General features: G+C 43.9%; 1 protein-coding gene across 1 annotated transcript in view; it reads right to left on the bottom strand.

Annotated features, from left to right (window-relative positions):
- The window catches only part of CFAP58 (cilia and flagella associated protein 58), a 938919-nt gene that overhangs the window by 688883 nt on the left and 230518 nt on the right, over positions 1 to 19518 (bottom strand). Inside the window, exon 6 of the mRNA XM_069611751.1 lies at positions 3482 to 3619. Within this exon, the coding sequence (XP_069467852.1) occupies positions 3482 to 3619 (138 nt within the window). The remainder of the gene's footprint in view (positions 1 to 3481; positions 3620 to 19518) is intronic.

Below are 19518 nucleotides of genomic sequence, written 5' to 3'. Positions count from 1 at the left end.
GAGCCGGATGGCGCGAAAGAGAGTGAGTGAAATGTGGGTGCGGAGGTCAGAGAGCCCCAGAACCTCCTTTGTGGCAGTCTTAAAGTCTGTCAGGTGCGCAGTATAATGATGAAGTAGCATTGTGTTAGGAGTTTAGTTAATTTGTTCTTTGACTTTCGTCGGTGAGAAGATGATCTCTGCAGCACCCACGTGATGGAAGACGGACGGACTGGGCTGGAACTAATGGCCTGGCATCCCTTATGGAGCAGGCCGATCTTGTATGGGCGCACAACAACAAGACATGCAGGTTTTTACTTTATGGTATTGTGTCATAATGACGATGTTTCTCCTCTTAAAGGGATGGTCTAGTAAAAATTTGTATTTAAAAAATAGATAGGCAACATAAAAAAACAATACTAGCATTCTCTGTTTTAAAACTTCCTATGTAAAATTTTGAGCTATTCAAGCTCAAAATTCGCAAAAGCAAGCACATGGGCGCATCCATTTTGTGAAATGGAGGCCCTCCTGTGCTGGCTTTTGCTTTTGCGGCACTAATGAAGGAAAAGCCAGCCAGCTGTAGTAAACAAAAGCTACCGCTGGGTGGCTTTCCCTTCATTAGTGCTGTAGGCGGAGGACGGGGACCGGAGACCAGAGCAGGAAAGCTGCAGCTGAATCTCGGTAAGTGCTATTTATTTATTTTTTTTTAAATAAGCACTAGCTGCGGTTTTTTTTCTAAGTTTTCCGGGCTGGAGGAGCCCGGAAAACTTAGAAATAAAACCGCAGCTTTAAAAACGTTGTATTTATGTTTGCGGTCGCTTTTGAAGCAACCGCAAACATAAATACAACGTTATTGTGTTGGAAAACGCTGCGGTTTTTCTTTCCAAGTTTCTCAGGCTCCTCTGGCTCGGAGGAGCCTGAGAAACCTGGAAAGAAAAACCGCAGCGTTTTCCAACACAATAACGTTGTATTTATGTTTGCGGTCGCTTCAAAAGCGACCGCAAACATAAATACAACGTTTTTAAAGCTGCGGTTTTATTTCTAAGTTTTCTGGGCTCCTCCAGCCCAGAAAACTTAGAAAAAAAAACGCAGCTAGTGCTTATTTTTAAAAAATAAATAAACAGCACTTACTGAGATTCAGCTGCAGCTTTCCTGCTCTGGTCTCCGGTCCCCGTCCTCCGCCTACAGCACTAATAAAGGGAAAGCCACCCAGCGGTAGCTTTTGTTTACTACAGCTGGCTGGCTTTTCCTTCATTAGTGCCGCAAAGGCCAGCACAGGAGGGCCTCCATTTCACAAAATGGATGCGCCCATGTGCTTGCTTTTGCGAATTTTGAGCTTGAATAGCTCAAAATTTTACATAGGAAGTTTTAAAACAGAGAATGCTAGTATTTTTTTTTATGTTGCCTATCTATTTTTTAAATAAAAAATTTTACTAGACCATCCCTTTAAGCCTCTGTTTGTACCCTTTTTCGGCAGAACGTTCTTGGCAGCAGAGTTCTTTGCTATTGCTCTCATCTTGTGTGAGACTTGTTATCGTTACAAGATCGACTTGGGCCTTTCTTCCCTAGCGTATTGTATTCTCTCTGGTGTGAGCGTTCAGGGGCGTGCCTTCACAGCTTACAAGGACACAGGAACTTAATACAAAGCAAAACAGTCTGTTTAAACCCTTTTTAAAAACAAGATCAAACACACCTCATGTGTCCTAGCAAAACATTATGAGATTAGATTCTCAATACTTTTGTGAAAAAAATTCCCTTTCCGCTGGAGATTCTTGAAAAAAGGTGCATGAAGTTGCTTGTCTACCTGCAGCTTCCCATTTCTCACCTTCGGTGGAAAGAAAAGTGAAAGTGGGAGTCATGGGCATGCGGGGGTCTAGACTGATGCAAAATCACCTGCGCTTGGTAATTGTGTATCTGAGACTTCATTCACAGCCTGAACTCCACTGCCCCCAGTAGGCAATACTTGATACTACTCCTACTACCAGGCATGCCCTTAAATGTAAATGGACCTGACTGCATTGGAGGGACTTGCCAAGCGATCAATGGATATTCCCTGGGGATACTGGACAATGCTATTGCAGAAGCATTTTCCCAGGGCTTGTCACCAAGAAACCCTAGGGGAGAGGTCTGGGGTGTGTTGCCTGTCTGAACAGGAGGGTGGTTGGCCTTCAGTGCTCCATGCACATTAAATCACTTGAACAACATAGATGTAAGGATTGGTGGCAAGCCATAGCGATTTGTGGTTCCTCCGTAGCTGCACATGGTTTGCAAATGATATTCAAATTCACCATGGCTTTAGTCAAGGCAAGTCCAATCCAGGGATAGAGATTGCTGGGCGCTATGTAGCTCTGCTTGTAGCCCAGAAGTGCCTGGTTCGATTGGCACCACCTGCTAGCTAGTAGGAGCTACATTTGACTCCCCCCTGCCAATTGAAGCCATACCAACATACCAATGTGATGCACGTTTAGATATGTGTATAAAAAGGTGCATTGCGACACATATAGAAGACATATAAAGTGTCTACAATGGACAGAATGTATAGTTTGCATCTCATGTGGAGGTCAGATTTGTGGCATGCTATATACCAGCTCCTCGAGCCCTAGGCGTAGCTCCTGCTTGTGGCTCATGCTCACAAAACTTTTGTTTTGTTATTGTGATCCCTGCAATCGATTTGAAGTCTGACATTTTCTACCGAGGACCGCATTAATGGTGTATAACTGACAAACAATACATGTAAGAGAATATGTTCTGCTGTTTAATGCACCATAACATTTCTTACTTTGGGGAAGTATAGATATGGGGTATCCCAGGGAAGTCCACAGTCCTACGGGCATTAACACTTAAAATAATTAACACTCTTAACACCCTAGAAGGGCTAGATTATCTGTCAACCATCAGCTCTTCATTGGTGTGTTGTCAGGCATAACTGTGCAAACCTAGCTATTTAACACATGTGCATAACTGTTACCTATCTATGCACACTGTCATTCTATGTCCTTTTTTACTGATTCTGTACAAGCGCGGTGATACCTCCGGGTCTGGGCGCTATATAAATAAATAAAATAAATAAAAATAAGTGTTTATGTGCATGACCTAGAGTAAAACAGTGTGATCAGAGCACAGTTTAATTGATGCTGGAGGTACACAACAGACTTTGGACAAAGTAATGATTATTGAAACAAAATCAGCATCACAACTCTTTTAGGACATTGTGTTCATGATAACGTAACATTTTGATTTGCAGCAATATGCTAAGACGTGTAGCGTAAAACCTCGTTCAAGATAACATTGTTACACGGTTAATTGTGTAATCGCACACAACGAAAATGGACAGACAAGTAGTAAGCCTGCGAAAAAACAACGAGGCATCATGAACAGAGAAAGAAATAGAACCAGGGAGACAAGGCGAGAAAGAAGAAGCGAGATGAAGAGAAAAAGAGGAAGACCAGAAAAAGATGAGAATGGGAACAAAAGAGCAGAGGCCGGATAAATGTGCAATGCTTACTTTCAGCTCTAGCGACCTCTGCTGGTTCTCCTGTATAAGCTGCTCATTGGCTATGCTGTGGCTTTCGTTCTCTTGCTGGAGTTTCGTGTTTTTCAACTGAAACTGCTCCAGTTCTTTGGACACGCGTTCGTTTAAGATCTGTAAGAAAATAAAGATGCTTCAACCTCCTAATATGAGCACAATGTCTACATGAAAATCCACAACATAAATCCCCTCGCTTTCAACTCCGCCCTCGAAGGAGGCATTACAGAAACTATAGACTGGTTTTCACTCCATGTAAATCGTTCCTTACGACTCCAGAAACTGCCAACGTCGTCGAGAACGCGATGGCTGCCCCACCAGGGGGGACGTCGGGCCGTGGAAGGAAGGAGGTCTCCCATGCAGGTGCTGGATAAATATTTGAAGACCCATTTGCCATTTGGCAGAAGTCTGTGTAATCATTTCGAATGAATATGAAATGATGCTGCTTTTAACTGCTGGCAGACGCAGTGTTGGTGACATTTTTAATTCTGCGTTGGGATAGGTTACTTTGTAGCGCTGAATCAGCGTTGGGGTGGGTTGTAATTTTTGCTTGGCACATGCGTAAAGCACACACTTTTAAGAACCCGTGGAGCGCTTCATACAGCAATAGGGCCACGGGCGCCAAGGGGTCATTGGGAAGCGAAGTGTGAACGCAGAGACCCGTACAAATTAAATGGAACAGGGGCAGGAGGCTCAAGGGAAAGAATATATAAGCGTGCAGAACATAGTCAGTGGATCTATCTGAAGATCGATGCAAAGGTCTGCAATTTGCGCCTCTCCAAATGTTTTTGACCACGACTCCCCTGCTCGATTCCTCAACATCATCTATACACATTAAGACTGGTGGGATTTGTAGTCCAAAACATCTGGCGAGCCAAAGGTTGCAGGTCGAAGGAAACAGCGTGGTGTTTTCAGATGCCAATTGGTTCCTGTTGGTTTCACTCACGCTAATTCTCAGGCACACAAAGGACATGTCTTTCACTATCAAGGATTTACTAATAACTAACTTAAACTAAATGCCTCTTGCTCCCTGATGCTCCTCTTCTTCCTCCTCCCTTCATCAGTCACTTAACCCCTGAATGTCCTTGTAACACCTCCCCCTCACATATCTCCGTTACACCTCAATGATCCGGCACGGCCTTCAGATTATTCGTTTTGGCCGTCCTTCCAGTTCTGTCTCTTCTCCACTTCCTGCTGGTGGCAGGCCATGGCTCTCAACATCTCTTCCTTTATTCTCCACTGTCTTCACCTCTTGTCCTGTATCAGGATCTGGCCTGAAGTGTTTGAAGAATGATGCATTCCTCATGACTGCCCTCTGGGGTTAGCAGCCGTCACCATCGTCCCTTTCACTACAGTGACCCGTAGGGGTGTGCTATCATAGTTTACATCGGTCTTCCTCTGTGTCCGTTGCTTCATGAGCACTTCTCCTTCCTCAAGCTCCTTCAACCTTGCTCCTCGAGCTTGGTCTGTTCTTTCCTTCATGGCTTCTTTCGCCTTTGTGTCTTTGTCCCTCACCTCTTCCTCTAGAAAGTCCTGTTCCTCCTTGCACTTTGGGCCGCTTTTGGTAGACATGTCTTGGCCTGATATGCTCTCATGAGTTTTCCAGGTGGCACTCCTGTCACTGAATGCGGTGTGTTCCTGTAATGAATTAGCATGCAGCATAGTGCTTGCTGGATTGACATGCCTTCGATGGTGGCCTTTTGGATGGTCCTCTTGATTGAAGACATGAACCTCTCGGCCATCCCATTTGCTTGTGGCCACAGTAGGGTTTTCCTCCATTGCGCGAATCCCATGTGCTTTGCGAACCTGTGAAAGTCCTGTCCACTGAATGGCAGTCCATTGTCCGTCTTGACGGTCTCAGGGACACCCTACTCGCTGAACACTTCATTTATGACTCCAACGATCTGGGCAAAGGACGTGGACAACGTGCGTTTGACGGAAGGGAATCTGGAGAACTTGTCCACTATTACTAACAGGTAATTTCCAGTCTCGAGAGGCCCATAGAAATCCATCACAACCTCTTGCTATAGCACTTCAGGTATCTACGTCGGTTGCATGGGGAGTGGCATGTCACTTCTCGTTACATACTGACACGGTAGGCAGCTCCGTACTACTTCCTCCACCATTTTGTCAATTTGCGGAAACATGCCGACTGTCGGAGTACCCCCATGTGGCTCTCATGTGCTAGCTTCACCACTCCACTCCTGAGGGACAATGGGTTGACAATGCAGCAGCATCTCAACCGTATTCCCTGTTCCAACACAGAAAATTCTAAATTAACCTTCGCCGTGCGTTCCATATCCTGTCTGTGCACCCCCTCCTGGGGACGCGACAGCCTTTTGTAGTCTCTGTTTGTTTGCGCGGTGAGTTCCACGGCCCATCTGGTGGACAGGTCAGCCTGTGTCGCCCTTGCTAGGTCTTCGGTGGACCTCAACCAGGGTTCATCCTCGTCGCCAGTTGTTGGTTTCACTCACGCTAGTTCTCAGGCACAAAAAGGACGACAGGATACGTCTTTCACTGAAAAGGATTTACTAATAAGTAACTAAAACCAAACGCCTCTTCCTCCCTGAGGCTCCTCCTCTTTCTTCTCCCTTCAGCCTGATTGTACTTTTAACAGTTCTCATAGGGACGAAGTCGTTTCCGGTCAAAGAGGACAGGTGTTCAAGACAGAATAGGAAGGGAATTGAAAGTGGAACAAAATCCCATATTTTGGAGAATTTCAATCCTTGCACTTTGGGTTTTTTATCCAAGGAAGGATGATGTGTCATGGTGAGTGGTATTTTCTTGCAAGAATAGCTGGTGTGTGAAGTATAGGCTTTAGGACAGTGGTCTTCAAACTGTGGGGCTTGGTGCCCTGCGGGTTCGGGGGCCCGAAGTGTATGGTACGGTTCAAAGGGGATATATAGTACAATAAAGAGTAAGCCGATTCTTTTTCTCTACTCACACCCACCCATTTCAATTAGGCACCTCTGTTAGATTTCCCGGCACTACAAGTCCTGACAAAATGGACTGCGTGCTAAAATTGACTTACAAAAATATTATTTATTCCAAATATTGCAACTAAAATGTAAACATAAATAAACAACCTTCACCTAACACAGTGCATCTTCTAGTAATAGAAAAAACAGTTGCTAAAAAATCGGCCTCAATTTATACACATGCAAAGGACACAAAAGATATCACATAACAAAACACAAAAATCTCAATGTGTCATTAAAATAACAATCCCAACATGTTTCTGTTCTTCATAACCCATTCGGGCGGACATTCTTCAGGGGATAATTTAAAACATCCACTATTCTCCTCAACACCGTGTTGACTGGGTAGTTTCAGGCACCCTCAACGGAAAAAAAACCAACAAGGCCTGTGAAGGGAAAACAGAGGAAACTAATGAGCTCCAAACGGACGGGGTGCTACAAAATGTAGCTAAGAGGCCAGTTCAAGAATAGTGCCAACCTCAAAGGGTCCCAAAACCAATGGAACACCAAGATTTACCTTTAAATGGTGAACCTTCAAGGCAAGTCTGAGAATGACAAATTTGCAGGTCTCTCGTCACTGGGAAACCAATACTTCAAAAGTCATCACAGTCCGCCAAGGTATCGCAACATCTAAGTGAAACAAACCAACAAACAGACCACGTGCTCCGTTTCAACCAGGAATCACTAAAGGAACAGGCTTCAACAGAAAAGCAGAAAAGCAATAGAACTAGAGTCATAATTACCTCCACAAATGCAGGGATGAATACTGCAGAAGACAATGCAGCAAAAGAAGGCCCGCAAGAAAACACCAAATGGACTCAATCCATACGACTCTATAGCTTGTCGCAGTATCAATCTGTAAAGAAAATATAACCGTAAACGACCTGTGGTGCCTTACAATATAAGACTATCCGCCTTTTCCACCCCATGCATTCTAAGGAATAAGATAACCATAGTAAATAACTAGGTGTCAATCACGTGCCGGAGTGTAACCCACGTGGTATATATTAAACAGGGCGCAATTCAGTGATCTGCGGACAACGACACCACGTGTCAATGCGGATTCAAGTGTAAAAAGGCCAAACACCAGTGGAACACCAGTTTGTGACATTTCTAGCAACTGAATAACCTGGCTGTATAATCCCTACCACTGTGATGTATAAAGTCTCTAGGCTATAATACATGCTCTTGCATAATAACAAGCGTGTAAGATATGCACAACATACAGGCACCGTCATAATTATCTGTAGATCAAGCTTGCTCTGTCACAGTTTCAAAACTAACAACGGCGGTGGAAAGCCATTAACCATGCAAGCACGGAAGCGCTGTGTGTGTATCTATAGCCCAAACATAAAATGTGGACACTGAAGAAGGACTCAACTCCTCAATGGAGCTCAACGTTGCCGTAAAACAGGTGGCCATCTTAACAAGGACCCATGGACAGTCCACACGCTATACGTGTGGCCGGTGTTGAGAAGATTTTTGGACACCAATATTCAAACTGGACCAATGTTGACAAATAGAAAGTGTGATTTTTTGCAATTACAATAAGGCAGCACAAAATATATTAGACCACATATATAAATACATGATATTGCAAAACATACACAGAATTGTAGTCCATACATTTTTTTACAATATATGTCGTGCCAGCTCTAACACTTCATATATAGGGTCACACACCCATATTTTGCAATATTGAAGGATACATTCAATTTGTAAAGGCAAAATACGTAGAAATTATATAATCGTACACAACACAAATTCACATTTGACTAACCAGATGCCAATCAACGCTCTCATTGAGCCCCACCACATTACTTTGTAATTTGAAGATAATTTTCTGCTCCAAATTCAGTAATTTTTGATCTGTCTCAGCTTTATTGTGACCATGCACTTTTTTCAATATGAGCCACGTAAAGTCATTATGGCCATGTTTCATTTCAACAAAATGTTTGACTAAAGGGGCCGTAATCACTTGATTTCTAATGCAGCTCCGATGTTCCACCATTCAAACTTTGCACTGCCTATTCCTTTTACCCACATAATGTAGGCCGCACGGGCACGTGATTAGGTACACAACATTAGATGTGTTACAATTGGTAATTTCAGTGAAAACTCACATAACATTAGGCAAAATTTGTATGGATCTGGTTTCTTTAGTTTGGGCACACATACTATATTTGCCACACAGGTAATGTCCTTTAACTTCCGGCAAACCCCACAGTCTCTATTTGTCTGACAGGTAGTGTATGAATTTCTGTTACATCATTTCTGATCAATATATTCCGTAAGTTCTGACTTTTTTTGAAAGCCACCAAGGGTGGCAACACCTCTTTGCCTCGGTACACTTTCTTCCAAGATTTCATAATGATAGTTTTGATTTTATAGGACAAATTGGAAAAGGTGTTCACAAAAACAGTACCAATCTTTCTCGTGATTTTTTTACTTTTCTCTAGCAATGCCTCCCGGTTATTATTGTAGGCTCTTTTGGAAGCATTTCTGATCACCCTGGGTGGGTAGCCTTTGGCTAACAGTTTGTAGGTTAGTACATCCACACTCTGGCTGAAGTCCTCTTTCAAACTACTGTTGCGCTTCAACCTCATAAATTGTCCAAAATGCAAATTGGTCTTTAAATGCTTTGCATGATGACTATTAAAGTGCAATAGAGAGTTTTTGTCAGTGATCTTATTGCATGGCTTAACTTTCAAAAACCCATTATGATGAAAGATGGTGATATCCAAAAAATTAGTCTCAAGTTCACATATAGACCCCGTAAATTTCAAAAAACGATTCTGTTGGTTAAGCCAAGTGACAAAACAATCAGCCGCTTCCCTTGAGCCATCCCATATGATCAGAATGTCATCTATATACCTCAGCCACTTTCTCAAATGGTGGATATAAGGATTTGTGGCTGAGTATATCACTGCTTTCTCAAAATACTCAACATAAAGGTTAGCTAGATTAGGGGCCATGGCCGCCCACATAGCTGTACCCTCAATCTGTTGGTAAAATTTCCCTTGAAATTGGAAGAGATTTTGAGTGAGGGCAAACTCTGTGCACCATAAGATGAAAGCATTGCTCACAGGATGTCCGTCCTCTCTGCCAAACAAAATTTCTTCAACCACCTCTAGCGGGGCTCTTTGGGGTATCATAGTATATAGGGATTGGATGTCCAAACCTATCAAGCGGGAATGGCCCGGGACAAATTCTATACTCTCTACTTTGTTGATGGCATCGGTGGTGTCCCTCAAATAACTTTTCATTTTCAAAACAAAAGGTCTCAAATAAAAGTCTGCAAATTTCGACAGGGGTTCCAAGATGGAGTTTACTTCAGAGACTATAGGTCGCCCTGGGGGATTCTCAAGACTCTTGTGTACCTTCGGCAAGACTAAAATTCGAATTGCGTGACTTTTCACAAGACTCTAACCTCCGCCAAAACCTGTTTGGCCCTGAAGCTCAATCTAATTTGAATAGAAGAAGAGGCCAGAGAGGGGCCAATAGACAAAGACAAAATATGCCTTTTTTGTTTGGCAGAGAGGACGGACATCCTGTGAGCATGCTTTCATCTTATGGTGCACAGAGTTTGCCCTCACTCAAAATTTTACCAACAGATTAAGGGTACAGCTATGGGGGCAGCCATGGCCCCTAAACTAGCTAACCTTTATGTTGAGTATTTTGATAAAAGCAGTGATATACCCAGCCATCAAACCTTATATCCACCATTTGAGAAAGTGGCTGAGGTATATAGATGACATTCTGATCATATGGGATGGCTCAAGGGAAGAGGCTGATTGTTTTGTCACTTGGCTTAACCAACAGAATCATTTTCTGAAAATTACGGGGTCTATATGTGATCTTGAGACTCATTTTTTGGATATCACCATCTTTCATCATAATGGGTTTTTGAAAGTTAAGCCATACAATAAGATCACTGACAAAAACTCTTTATTGCACTTTAATAGTCATCATGCAAAGCATTTAAAGACCAATTTGCCTTTTGGACAATTTCTGAGGTTGAAGCGCAACAGTAGTTTGAAAGAGGACTTCAGCCAGAGTGTGGATGTACTAACCTACAAACTGTTAGCCAAAGGCTACCCACCCAGGGTGATCAGAAATGCTTCCAAAAGAGCCTACAATAATAACCGGGAGGCATTGCTAGAGAAAAGTAAAAAAATCACGAGAAAGATTGGTACTGTTTTTGTGAACACCTTTTCCAATTTGTCCTATAAAATCAAAACTATCATTATGAAATCTTGGAAGAAAGTGTACCGAGGCAAAGAGGTGTTGCCACCCTTGGTGGCTTTCAAAAAAAGTCAGAACTTACGGAATATATTGATCAGAAATGATGTGACAGAAATTCATACACTACCTGTCAGAAAAACAAGACTGTGGGGTTTGCCGGAAGTTAAAGGACATTGCCTGTGTGGCAAATATAGTATGTGTGCCCAAACTAAAGAAACCAGATCCATACAAATTTTGCCTAATGTTATGTGAGTTTTCACTGAAATTACCAATTGTAACACATCTAATGTTGTGTACCTAATCACGTGCCCGTGCGGCCTACATTATGTGGGTAAAAGGAATAGGCAGTGCAAAGTTTGAATGGTGGAACATCGGAGCTGCATTAGAAATCAAGTGATTACGGCCCCTTTAGTCAAACATTTTGTTGAAATGAAACATGGCCATAATGACTTTACGTGGCTCATATTGAAAAAAGTGCATGGTCACAATAAAGCTGAGACAGATCAAAAATTACTGAATTTGGAGCAGAAAATTATCTTCAAATTACAAAGTAATGTGGTGGGGCTCAATGAGAGCGTTGATTGGCATCTGGTTAGTCAAATGTGAATTTGTGTTGTGTACGATTATATAATTTCTACGTATTTTGCCTTTACAAATTGAATGTATCCTTCAATATTGCAAAATATGGGTGTGTGACCCTATATATGAAGTGTTAGAGCTGTCACGGCATATATTGTAAAAAATGTATGGACTACAATTCTGTGTATGTTTTGCAATATCATGTATTTATATATGTGGTCTAATATATTTTGTGCTGCCTTATTGTAATTACAAAAAATCACACTTTCTATTTGTCAACATTGGTCCAGTTTGAATATTGGTGTCCAATAATCTTCTCAACACCGGCCACACGTATAGCGTGTGGACTGTCCATGGGTCCTTGTTAAGATGGCCACCTGTTTTACGGCAACGTTGAGCTCCATTGAGGAGTTGAGTCCTTCTTCAGTGTCCACATTTTATGTTTGGCTATAGATACACACACATCGCTTCCGTGATTGCATGGTTAATGGCTTTCCACCGCCGTTGTTAGTTTTGAAGCTTTGACGGAGCGAGCTTGATCTACAGATAATTATGACGGTGCCTGTATGTTGTGCATATCTTACACGCTTGTTATTATGCGAGAGCATGTATTATAGCCCAGAGACTTTATGCATCACGGTGGTAGGGATTATACAGCCAGGTTATTCAGTTGCTAGAAATGTCACGAACTGGTGTTCCACTGGTGTCTGGCCTTTTTACACTTGAATCCTCATTTACACGTGGTGTCGTTGTCTGCAGATCACTGAATTGCGCCCTGTTTAATATATACCACGTGGGTTACACTCCGGCACGTGATTGACACCTAGTTATTTACTATGGTTATCTTATTCCTTAGAATGCATGGGGTGGAAAAGGCGGATAGTCTTATATTGTAAGGCACCACAGGTTGTTTACGGTTATATTTGCTTTACAGATTGATACTGCCACAAGCTATAGAGTCGTATGGATTGAGTCCATTTGGTGTTTTCTTGCGGGCCTTCTTTTGCTGCATTGTCTTCTGCAGTATTCATCCCTGCATTTGTGGAGGTAATTATGACTCTAGTTCTGTTGCTTTTCTGTTGAAGTCTGTTCCTTTAGTGATTCCTGGTTGAAACAGAGCACGTGGTCTCCGTTTGTTGGTTTGTTTCATTTAGATGTTGCGATACCTTGGCGGACTGTGATGCCTTTTGAAGTATTGGTTTCCCAGTGACGAGAGACCTGCAAATTTGTCATTCTCAGACGTGCCTTGAAGGTTCACCATTTAAAGGTAAATCTTGGTGTTCCATTGGTTTTGGGACCCTTTCAGGTTGGCACTATTCTTGAGCTGGCCTCTTAGCTACATTTTGTAGCAACCCGTCCGTTTGGAGCTCATTAGTTTCCTCTGTTTTCCCTTCACAGGCCTCGTTGGTTTTTTTCCGTTGAGGGTGCCTGAAACTACCCAGTCAACACGGTGTTGAGGAGAATAGTGGATGTTTTAAATTATCCCCTGAAGAATGTTCGCCCGAAATGGGTTATGAAGAACAGAAACATGTTGGGATTGTTATTTTAATGACACATTGAGATTTTTGTGTTTTGTTATGTGATATCTTTTGTGTCTTTTGCATGTGTATAAATTGAGGCCGATGTTTTAGTAACTGTTTTTTCTATTACTAGAAGATGCACTGTGTTAGGTGAAGGTTGTTTATTTATGTTTAAATTTTAGTTGCAATATTTGGAATAAATAATATTTTTGTAAGTCAATTTTAGCACGCAGTCCATTTTGTCAGGACTTGTAGTGCCGGGAAATCTAACAGAGGTGCCTAATTGAAATGGGTGGGTGTGAGTAGAGAAAAAAAATCAGCTTACTCTTTATTGTACTATATAAATGTACATCCCTATTGGTGGAGTAAGGTGTCTTTTAAAAATAGGGACTTTGTGTACCTATTTGAACGTATTATGGTTCAAAGGGGATCCATCACCTTGAAAAGGCAACTTGGCGCTAGCATAATTTCCTGAAACGTAAACCAAGGTATAAACCCGGCAAAGGAATCAATGAGGGGAGAAGGTGGTCCTCAATTTTTGCCTAAATTACAGATGGTTTGTAGTGAGGCAAAGCTATGTAGTCAGGGCGTTCCAGGTGGGGAGAGGATGGCGACGTCTTTTAATAGAAAATAAAAGCAGATCTGGCATTTGGTGGGACCCGCGAATAATACTTTAAGTCAAGTTTGGGGTTGAGGGAACAGCATAAAACATGTGGATTACACTATCTGAGGAGAAGTTAGAGGGGTATCTGAGCAGGAGACTGTGCCCATCAGAGTAAGAACTGTGGCCTGGAAGTTTGACTGCAGTGTGTAAGGTTTTAGCTTAGCACTCGTTTACCTCCTGCAGTAAATATTTGAACTACACACATTTGCTTATTGTTTCTCAAGTCACTGGGACTCATACAGAGTTTATAAATCGAGGTTTGGTGTCTATGTAGAAACAATGGTATTTAACACAGGGTGATGGAGAGACAGAAGCCTTCAGGATTTATTGAACTCATCCAGGTCTAGACTTGGTAAGGGGAGTGCCTATTGCAGTGAAGAGCAAGGATACCATTCAGAATATGTGTAACATCACTTCTGGAAGGATAAGTTACACACTGTGCTGTACTGACAAAACACACAAATAATGGATTTTCAAACTGGTTTATTGTCAGGATGCAGTGGGATTGAATGCCTACGTGGAGAAGGGTTTTATCATTATTTTTATTATATTGAGCATTTGTTAGGCGCCTAGACAAGAGAATTGTATTTCAAGGTGCCACCAAGGTTAACAGGGAGGGAACAAGGGAAGTAATAACAATGGCAAAACAGCAAGTACCATTTGTGGTCCTACTAGGCCTTGTGGCATTCGTACATGCAAGTGCAGTGAAGAGAAGTTCAAGGGAAAGGGATGGGGGCGGAATGGACAAGTGCTGGTGGTTTCCTGGGAGGGAAGTGCCAAGGGGCGCCAAGAGGGGCCTCAGGCTAGGTGCTAGGGCAGACAAATCCCCGAGTGGGGTGCATACAGCATACAGGGGGCAGTGCAGTGGGGCAGCGGGGAGGGGGTGCTGGTATCGACTGGGTAGAGGGCCTGGTAACCTGAGAGATGCACGAGGACCAGGCCACCTGTCTCAGTGGCAGTGGGGTAGTTAGCAAGGAAGGGAGAGAGGTAGAGCAGAGTTTTGAGCAGTTTCCGGAAGTTAAGGAGGTCCGGCTCAAGTCTGAGAGGGGCAGGGAGGTTGTTCCAAAGGGAGGCACCAGCCGAAGAGAGAGACCTGCCCTCCGCTCTCTGCTTGGAGAAGCGCTTGATAATAAAGGAGTTGGAATTGGAGGAGCGAATGTCTCTAGCAGGGGAGTATTTAGGGATGGAAAGTTGGATATAGCATGGTCCCAGGCCCCAGAAAGCCTTGTGGATGATGCAGAGAGTTTTGAATTTGATGCTTGCAGCCACATGGAGCCAGTGGAGAAATTTGTGGGCTGGAGATCTACGCTCCCTGGGCTTGAGGCCAAGTAGAAGTCTCGAAGCCCTATTCTGAACTAGCTGAAGGGAGCGTAGGGAGGAGAGGGGGAGATTGAGGAAGAGGCTGTTGCACTAGTCCAGCCTAGAGGGGACCAGAGCTCTGGAGACACTGAGCTCCTGGGGGAAGGTAAGGAAAGGGAGAATGCCTCTGAGGAGGTGAAGCTGGAAGTGGGTCTTCTTGGCAAGGTCCATGATGTGAGGGGTGAAGGAGCGAGCATAGTCAAAGATGACCGCAAGGTTTTTGGCCTCACAAGATGGTGAGGGAGAGGGCCCAAGGAGGGCAGCTAGAGGGTAGGAGGAAAACACCACCCAGGTGTCCAGTGAGAAGGGTCTCCGTCTTACTGGCACCTTCAACTAAAAGTGTCAGGATGTGTTGAACAGTAAAGTGCCATGGTGCTGAGCGTACAGTGTTTACTCAGCTCTCTTTGAATCAGAGGGTGTCCTGTTCTAGAGGAAGTCGCCTTAGCAGGCTTCTCAATTCTTCTATTGTGGTCAGGAGGGGGATGGGGATAAGCCCCAATGGGGCTTAGGGGTTTATCTACAACAGAAAAATTATCTTCTGAATTTGGGACAATCTAAACAAAATTGGCCTGAAAGGATTAAACTATAAGCTATCAGGGTTCCCTGAATATTCATTCTAATAGGGATACAGGGCTCCCCCTGGATCTCTACTCTGAACACAGTCTCAGTGTACAGCATTAAGCACGCTTATTTGCTTTAGTCACAGGCAGGTTAATTATTTGTCACATTTGCAGTCATAGTGATAGGGATAACTCCCAGGCAATCCCAAAAAGAACGCAATTCCATACAAGTAGCAAGTTCAACTGAGGTTTATTACAGCCAACAAACCACAGAGATCAAATGCGCAGAGGCAATTCCAGGCACAGTTCAAAGAACTCTGGCTCGCAGGCAGGGGCGTTGCTAGGGGGGGCTAAGGGGGCTATAGCCCCTGATCTTTTGGTTGTAGCCCCGGATAGAATCTCAGGATCTACAGCCAAAAGACTAGCTAGCCCCCAGTCCCAACAGTTCCGACATCAGCTTATCCCCGGGTCTTTTCCAGACCTAGCAACTCCCCTGCTCGCAGGCCAGTTTTGATAGCATGTTGCGGCATGAGTGCATCACATCCTGGGCCCTTCTCCAAAAATCTCCACTCCGGATGTCGAGTGGTAGTCCCTCTACAGCAAGCCCGATAGAGGTTATCGGATATGCTCTCAACAGGTCAGTTGTCAGGCCTGGACCATCCCCGAAAATGTGACAGTATGTGGACCCACTGATTGGTCGGTGGCCCAGCTAACCATGCCTAGGGCCATAAACTGTGACTGGCTGAGCCGTGAGTGTCCAAGCCTGAGAAAAAAATCAATTCCCAGCTCGGACTGCACCTGTTCATGGTGCTATGTGCAACTATGTGTCTGTCTGCGATGTAACCGTGTGTAGACTATTATTGACGTACGAGTGCTCATTTCCCATCGCACAACTGTAGCTCGCATGTAACAATTTTGTTGCGATCACTGTCTGGTCCATGAGACGGCTGTACTTCTCAGCCACCAAATCTTGGCTCGCTCTCAGTGCGGCTGGGCCACGTGCCCAGAGACCATGTTCGTCAGTCTTGGAGCTCTGAATTATTCTGATTTTAAGGAGAATTATGCTTCTCTACTGTCAGTGTTACTTCAGTCCAAGGTAAAGAATGTCACTTTGCAACAGTGCAACCTCGGCAGTGGCCTTGTTCCCCACCGCAGTACTTATGCTTGCACAGCACTCAGTGGGATTCAGGTTTTCTGAGACGATAAGGGCCTACTAGGATTTCCTAAACCATGGCCTGGTTTTCCCTTGTGTGTCTTCCATATAGCATCCGTAGGTTAGTGCATCATGGCCCTGTCAGGTCCCGTGGGTGCTCCTGCCATTCCATGGGGTTATTTCCATGTAAGCATCTACAAGCATGTGAACGTGATCTTCTTGCTTCTGGCGTTTCTGCATTGCTGCGATAAACTAGTGGCAAAATAATAAACGTGCAGACAGTATGTATGTGTCACCGTCCTCTATCTCATAGAACTGTACATGTGTTCTTTGTGTATTTGAGTGTGTGTGTGTGTGTGTGTGTATCCCGACTCTGCAGATAGCATGTGTGCTTCATGTCTGACGCTGCTAGGTCATGTTGTCTCTAATGACTTGAGGCATGGCTTCTCAGCGCTTTAGTCGATTCTGTCCATATAGCTGTCTTTGGTTCCGACTTGCGTATCTTCATCCACCCGGGGTAGTGCTCGTACTACTCCGGGCTTGTAAGGGCAGCTGAGAGGATACTTCTCATGGTACTTGTCCATCGTGGGTGCAGTAGGGGTTGGCGTGAGCTCGTACAGACGGCGGTTATATTGTCTTTGATTCTTCTTTAGGTTGTGGTGTCTCTCGGGACAGGGGGAATAGTTCGACCTCCTCTCTTCAATAGGGATTTAGCAATCAACTTGCTCTTTGCCACAATCACAGTCAAAGGCTCTAGCACCATCTTGCTTCTTTACTACAACTGCAGTCACAGGAAAACAGTGCCCATCTTGCTATTTGTAATCCATCCAGTTGGATATTTCCTTGCTCACATCTTCCTGATCCAAAGTATATTGTGCCTAGCTCACCCTTTGAGGATATTGGGCCCAGATCTCTTACAATGGGTATATTGTAGAGCCAGCTCACCTAGCTCTTCTCTGGCCTTATACCTCCTCCATCTACCTCTGGTGGTCCCACACTGGCTATTCTCTAGCCACATCTGTATAAGTAGCCTAATTGCACAATGTTCCCCATCTGTTGCAGTTCAGTGGCTACCCTTGGTTTCATAAGCCCCTAGCACCATCTTGGGTCTGGGGAGAAGAACCGTCCCCTTCATTTGCCTCGGCTCTGAAGGCTCCTCAGCCACTTTGCTGGCTCCAGTTACACCGGCTTCTGCAACGCAGACTACCACACTGACTTTGCATGCACTGTAGACCTTCCTGTCCACTTAATAAGTATCCACAGGGATAGATGCTGGTGTGTGGAATTCTGTGGAGTCGCATCACACATACATCTGTCCATGTGCTTGTTCTATGGATATATTTGCCACATTTCCATGAGGTTCCCACCCAACATGAGGAATCGGGAGTCACTAGCGCATCCTCTACAGAGTGATCTCTCCATCTGCATGGTGTTACTTCCGCAAGATTTTTAGCTTGAGATACGAGACCCTTCCGGGAGAGTAGCTAGGATTCTGAGCCTTCCTGCTTTGTCCATAAGCTTGGGTGGTTTGCAATACTAGTTGCTGAACTGGGATGGTGCCCCCTTCCACTGGATACATATACAAATGAAGAGTAGATGGGCAGGGACCTCCTCATGATCTAGAGGCTCAGGGTCCAAGTTACCAAACTCAGAGAGGGGGCAATGATGTGTAGGGGGACTCTGCAACCCCACGCTTTACTACCTACCAGTAACACAAATCTGTCACTTAGGCCCTCAGAGGCCAATTGTTCTGTTTTACAGACTACCCTATTTGCCCTGGGACGGAGTCAGGCACCTGACTTCAGTACATCACTTGTAATCCTAATTCACTATCCAGGGTATTGTCGTTAAACTCAAACACTGAATAGCTTGCATATCAGCATGGTCCCGGAACATTTCTTTAATTAAAATACAGTTTGTGTATTTTTAAAACTATTAATTAACATCTATATCAACTGTCTAGCTGGCTTTCTTTTAAATATGTGCAAAGAACCTCCATGAAAGAACATTTATGCTGTCTTTCTACTCCTATAACATTGAATGAATCTGCCTACTGGAAACAGACAAGAAAACAGGCAGGGGGATGTAAAATGAGGAAAGGTCACCTGTCCTGTTAAGTCAGCATGCTGATTTGGTATCCCATAATGCAGTGCACTGATAATCAACCCTCAGTCTACTGTTTTCATGGGATTTGGAGAAAAGGTATCTCCCCTATTATAACAGTATAATCCACCCTCTTGTGAATTATTTAGGGAAGAAGGGCGGCTCTTTATGAGTTTAATGAAAACACACTTTTGTGAGAACAAGGATTACAAGTAAGTTTCCCTCCCCATCGTAGGATCTTGATTGACATTTATAAACATTGACTAGAATTGCACTAATCACTTCCTCGGGAAGGTGGCAAGACAGGACAAGGTGGATGAGGAGTGGTATGTGTTCCTCATATGAATATGTTTCTCTAGGAGGCCTGCATTAACATAGCATCTTGTTTGCCAAACATGTGGTTGGATGTCTGTGTTAGGACCTTGAAAATGATATCCATCATATCAGATTTCCCTCCATCTGCTCCAAGTAATAGCACAAGGCACTTCTGAAGAGGGTAGACTTAGGAGAAAAGAATGGAATCGGATGCGTTTATTGATGTGGACATCTGAAACAACTTTTGGCAATGGTTTAGGGTGACTTGCGAACGTCTCTTTCTTTACCCATTTGTTTCCCATTTATAGACAATAATTGGTCTGAATTGATTTGTTCTTTTTTCAGATGAGAAAGTACCTTGAATAGATTGCCTTTCCTTCGTTGTGGCTCGGGCACTTGTCTCACTGCATCTTTGTCCAGCCGAATGTTGACCTCTGGGAACAGTTGCTCCAGGTGTAGAGAACATCAGCGTATTCAGGATGTGATGTTGGGTGTAGAAGCGAGAGGAAATCTGGTCACGTAACCATCATTTACGTCTCC

Source organism: Ambystoma mexicanum, chromosome 8, assembly GCF_040938575.1.
Source record: "Ambystoma mexicanum isolate Mex_15411 chromosome 8, UKY_AmexF1_1, whole genome shotgun sequence".
NCBI lineage: Eukaryota > Metazoa > Chordata > Amphibia > Caudata > Ambystomatidae > Ambystoma > Ambystoma mexicanum.
Note: the sequence above shows the minus strand (reverse complement) of the source record. Positions and strands in the feature narration are given on the sequence as shown.